The sequence below is a fragment of the Pteropus vampyrus genome, unplaced genomic scaffold (genome assembly GCF_000151845.1).
Source record: "Pteropus vampyrus isolate Shadow unplaced genomic scaffold, Pvam_2.0 Scaffold69, whole genome shotgun sequence".
Taxonomy (NCBI): domain Eukaryota; kingdom Metazoa; phylum Chordata; class Mammalia; order Chiroptera; family Pteropodidae; genus Pteropus; species Pteropus vampyrus.
The window spans coordinates 2,265,731-2,271,725 of NW_011888850.1; the positions used below are offsets into that span (position 1 = coordinate 2,265,731).

General features: G+C 37.4%; 1 protein-coding gene across 1 annotated transcript in view; it reads right to left on the reverse strand.

Annotated features, from left to right (window-relative positions):
• Window positions 1-5,995, reverse strand: part of OSBPL3 (oxysterol binding protein like 3) — an 82,997-nt gene that overhangs the window by 46,560 nt on the left and 30,442 nt on the right. Inside the window, exon 8 of the mRNA XM_023531532.1 lies at window positions 1,447-1,577. Within this exon, the coding sequence (XP_023387300.1) occupies window positions 1,447-1,577 (131 nt within the window). The remainder of the gene's footprint in view (window positions 1-1,446; window positions 1,578-5,995) is intronic.

A 5,995-nucleotide genomic window follows, 5' to 3' on the forward strand; every position in this document is an offset into this window, starting at 1 on the left:
AGACCACAACGAAAGGGCTTTTGGGACCCCAGAAGACTGCAGTACCTTCTAAATGTACTGAAAGCCGACCTACTGGGAACAATGAGAAATGCTTTTTACCACCAAAAAATAAACTTTAAAAAAAAAACAACGCCTTGCTTCTTTCAAACCAAAGTAGCAGCCAGTGTGCATCTGGCTGTCTACTATAATCAGAAAAAGGGTGTTTCTATCTCTGACCTTGAAGAATCTGAAGCTCCTCGGGGCAGACAACATTAAGACTCTATACATGAGTCAGTCCACATTATTTCTTATTTCTTTTAAAAATAATGTACTTGGAATGTTCAACTGAACTTGGAACTGAAGTAGTTTACAACGATGATATGTACTACTGGTTAAACTGAAGTAGTTTACAACGATGATATGTACTACTGGTGATGTGTTTGCCATTAACGTTACCCCAAGAGCATGACTTTACTCTTCTCAGTAACATGATGACAGAAAACGTGAATGGATATTTTCCAGTTCTCTCAATGCCTGAGTTGGCTTCTGAAAACAATATTCAAAAATTCACCTCCACCACCTGATCCTAAATAGAAAGTTTAATATTGCTTCAGATGGTAATTTTAGACTCTCCTTTTACTGTAGGAATTACAAAGTATAAGCAAAGAAGAGGAACAAATAAGTACATTTTAAGGTTCTCCGCCTTTTGGATAGATACAGAGTGAGTAACCAGACAACAGCGGCTATTCAAAGTAGAGTTCTAGGGCACCGTACTTCAATGGAGCCCGACTCTTCTGAGGAATACAGTGGAACCGGAAAAAAAAGGAGGAAGAGTGAATGACAGAATGGCTTACTGAAAAACGTCTGAGGCTCCACAGGGATTTTCTCGTTGTTACAAAAGCAGAGCAATTATCTGACACTCTGTATGACTCATCTCTGCCTGCCCATGGGTGGGGGGCAGCTACATGTTTTGTGCTATCAAATCAAATCAAATCAAATCAAGTCCAGGTCTTTGGGAGAGTGGTAAATAGGATCAGTGCAGTGCAGCTGAGAAGATGACAGTGCGAATTTAAAACGTGGCTCTCCTGCCTGTCATTTGGAAAGTCGATCTAAGCTTACGGAGTCTTAGGTACAGAAATATCCAAACTGTCAGATTTTGTAAGCACAAACAGACAGATGTCTGTCACACACAACAGAAGCTTTACAGAACAGAAAAATCAAGATAAGGAAGAGGAAACCAAACAGGAAGTATCTAATGCTCCATGAAATACTAGCTACTAAGATTTGCAGTAGGCTCACTTTTGATCTTTAGAATAAGCAGATCTGATGAAAGGTTGGAATATACTTCGGATGATTTGTTTGGTTTTCTCATGAATTTTCGACACAGCCATGGAGGTGGAAAATATAAAATCTGCATGAGCCTGGATAGGCTGACAGACAGTTCTGTGACACAGACATGTAACTTACGGATGACAGGGCATGCTTCAGCCCAACCACCTGGGCGGAGGGGGAGGAGGAGACATCCTGATCCATCAGCTGCTTCAGTTTCTCTTTCTCCGTTGATATGGTATTGAAAGCTGACCTTAAAGTGAAGTAAACTATAAAGATATAATCATTATAAAAAGGAATAAAGGAAGAGGCATACGCAAAAACAAGATACAGTGAGATGTATTCCTCATAAAAGAACATAGAAAAATAACAGCCCCGAATACTTTGAGTGTAGCAAAGGTACACTCTAAATTGACTTTTAAAAAACATCTGGAACGTCTAACACCAAGAGTGAAGCCTAATGTAAATTGTGGACTCTGAAAAGTCAATGTAAGATTGTGAAGCCTTAGGTACAGAAACCTCCAAGCTGTCGGATTTTGTAAGCATCAACAAACAAATGGCTGTCAGAGACACACAAACACATAACAAAAGATTTACAGAACAGAAAAGTCAAGATAAAGAAGAGGAAACCTTGAGTTATCTGGGTATTAATGACGTTTTAATGTTGGTTCATCAGTTATATCAAATGGCCCACTCTGGTGGGGTGTTGACAGTAGGGGATCTGTGTGGGGGGGAGGGGGAGGAGAGGTATATGGGAACTTGTATTTCATAAGCTCAATTTTGCTGTGAACCTAAAATTGCTCTTAAAAGATAGTCTATTAAATTTTTGAAATCACACACATTTGTCAATTCCAAAGCCCCTATCCACTACAAAATTCCATGATTTTATGACTTATCATCAAGGTTTTTGACACTCGAAAGAACTATACATCTGGATTCTCAATTATCAACACTTAGTTTTATTTGTATCCCCAAAGACTGGAAATGTTTGAAAACAAAGCTTATTTGGTTTTCCAGGGGAAAACAGTAACAATACAGTGGAGAAACTAGACAGCACCTTAACTAGGTGACCAAAATTAATCACCAATGAGAGTGCCTTGGGTGTAATACCCTGAAAAAGACACACTGTCATTTTTGTCATACGCCAGATAGGGACAGACAATCTGAATATGATCATGAGGAAACATCAGAAAACCCCCAAATAAGGAACATCCTATTTTTTTAAAGTGGCCTATGTAACAATTTCATCAATGAGAAAGAAAGGCCAAGGAACTGTTCTCAATTAAAAGAGAGCATGACAATCACATGTAATATATGATCATGGACTAGATCCTGTCCTAAAGAGGAAAAGTGCTATTAAGGGATATTATTGGGATAACTGAAAACATTTAAATATGGATGTTAGGATAGGTAACAGTACCGTTTCAATGCTAAATTTCTCAAATTTCATAACTATACTGTGATTAAGAATATGCCTATTCTTAGGAAATATACAGTACAAAAGAAAGGTATAAAAAAAAGACATGATGTGTGATTCTTACTCTCACACAGTTCAGAAAAGATACAATAAATGTGGCAAAATATTAAAAATGGTGAATTTGGGTGAAGTACAGATGGGAGTTTTTGTATTATTCTTGCAACTTATAAGTTTGGAATTATTTCAAAACACATAAGGTGTTACTTACTCTCTTCCTTGTTAGTCCTTCCAGTTGCTTCACCCAGAATTCTCCACGTCTAAACTTGGCAGTCAGCTACTCTGTTCACTTCAGTGAGCATTCAGGTACCAGGAGAGCTCAGCACTATTAGATGCCTGAACTGATGTTTTAAAGCCATGAACACATATGGCAAAAAATTCTGCAGGTTTTGATCACAGACTGTACAAACTACCTCCTTCGAATGAAGAAACTGTCATCTAAATTATTGATGATGGATATCACATTTGAATATTATCTTTCCAATTTCCTTTATTACGTTTTGTTTTAGAATGGCAGGAAGAAGGAAGAGACGTAGTTCTCAAATGGCCTGGCATATTACTGAATTCCACGGGGTTGCATTTTTACAGGTATTGTTATCCAAGAGCGACCTATTTAGTATCACAGAAACTAAATACACACTATTGACTGACTTCCTTCATTTCACAGCCATGAGGACAACTGAACTTCTCTATAGGTTACTGCTGAACTTGACTGAGGCTGTGGTGTTTAGTGATAGACTTAGAGCATCTTCACAAAATCATAGTACGAATAAGCAATTTGTTTAAACACACACATGCAAATTACGGTGTTTCTGTCGATATAAGACAGGGGTCGAGGGTAAATAGGTACTAAATATTCTCATAACATCTATGGAACACACCTAGCTCTTTGATTTAAACAATTCGATTGAGCAAAATAATGGGCAGGACAACAGTGACCAACAGGGTGGGTTCCAACATCAGCCCTGGATTCTTCCGAGCTCTATCACCTACTCACTGTATGACTGGACAAATATATGATGAACCTGAATCCCAGTTTCCTCATTTGTAAATGGAGATAATAATAGCATTTACTTTATAAGACCATTACAGAGATTAAATAAGCTAATGCAAGTAAAGCACTTAACCCAGTGCGTAGCATATAATAAATAAAAGTGTTAATGCAAGAATAATAGTGATGGTGATCAAAAAAACACATGACGATGAAAATGGTGGTGACTGCAGTCTCTTGAAATATGGGCAGTAATTTTATGAGGATTCTTTAGTCTCCTGTCAGGACAACACCTGTAAATAACTACGTGCAGAGTAGAAGCTTTATGAATGAGGGACTAACCAGAACCTATTGAGCAGTAGACGAGCGGCCTCAGCTGGAAAGCAACGAGCTACGGCTAACTCACCGCATTTTATGTCCTATTAGATAGGTAAACCCCTGCCCTTTGCAACTCCACAGGATACACACACCCATCCTAGTGGGTCCCTAGGGGAATAGCTCTTCACTGTCAAGTTTATTTTTTTAAGTCTCTTATTATTACAATTCTTTTCTTTTTAAAATTAAGGTATAATTGACATGTAACATTATATTAGTTTCAGGGGTACAACAAAATGATTTGATATTTGTACACACTGCAAAATTATTACCACAATAAGTCCCATTAATATTTATTGCCTTACATAGTTAAAAAAGAAATTTTTTTTCACTGTCATGTTTATTCTAAATTAAATAAATGTGACACTCACAGCTGGCTGCCACTTACTAAATCAATTCCTCTGGTTTTCAGCTGGCCTGCAGTAAAGCAAGGCATTCAACTAGAGTAGAAGATTCCTATTAAAATTCTTAATTTGGCAGAATGTACACCATTTGGTTCAAAACATACAGCTGACAAGACTGTGGTGGGCATAAAATAAGCAGAAAGAAACTCATGTAGTCCTGATATTTAATTTTAAGGTGTAAAGTGCTTTTTAAACCACCTGACAAAGGGGCTCAGAAGACCAGGTCCCCATGCACTAAATTTCTTAAATGACTGCTTAAGCCCACTCAGAGGACATTAAAATAGTCCTTCACAGTAGCCTAATGACCCCGCACAAACAGAGCAATGATTAGAGGCTGCTCATGGGAGACCATATTTATATTAATCATTAACAACACAGGATCCAAGAGGTCAGGAATATTCTCCGTGACAAGAGTGGTTTCTTACTAATTTCATACATGATGCTAGTGAGAAAAAGAACAATCCAAATGAGCGTATCGCATTTGTAGATATCTGATAATAAACAAGACCACATGGGGTATTCAAATATCAGAAGACATTTATGTCATCTCTTTCACAGACTCTCCCCTTCACTGTGCTAAGAGAGGGGACAGAAGTGGAGCTTTGACAGAATGGAATGCCACAGTGTCACACAGTTGACTCGGCGATCATTACCTTTCTCGTTTCTATAGCTCCCATGCCATTCTTAATTATTGAGTTAGGTGGTTGAGATCATAGACCTCGTGTTTGGGTGGCCAAGGCTGGTAATGAAAGACACCTATACACTCTGAATTTATCTGAGCTCTATTTTTTTTAAATATGCTCCTTCTCTAGAAGTTTCTCAGGATCAGAAAAGAATAAGATCTTGAGGAAGACAAGAAAATCACAGACACCACCTCTACAGTGGCACCGTGTGTGGTACAGGGTTAAAAATAATGCAAACGTGAACCGAAATTCCACCCCTACCATTTAATTGCCATTTAATTTTTAGACAAATCCTCAGTTTCCACATCTGCGTGTGTGGATAATGCCCAAATCTCAAGAGTGCTTTGAAGACACAATGAAAAAACATGCTATCGTATTGGCATCCGACGCACGGTAGGACTCATTGTCTTCCTTTCTGTATTTTTAATGAAAACCATATTTTAGTGAATTTTCTTTACAATGTTAACATATCTAAAATATCTGGAGTGGTTTGATCTCCCGTAATCTATTCCCCTAATTTTTAAACCTCACAGGATGTCCATGGTTTTAAAATACTTTCTAACATATTCTATCCAAATGGTTTTTCAAATTTGGATACATTAGGTAATTTAATTAAATGGTCCTATTTATATACTGATATTTTACATAAATACAATTGCTCAGCAGATTTTTATGCTGAATTCTAAATTATGTTCAATAAATGATCTGGCTTTTCTTTAAGTCATATATATCTTTTAGTTTTTAATCTATGAAAGTGATG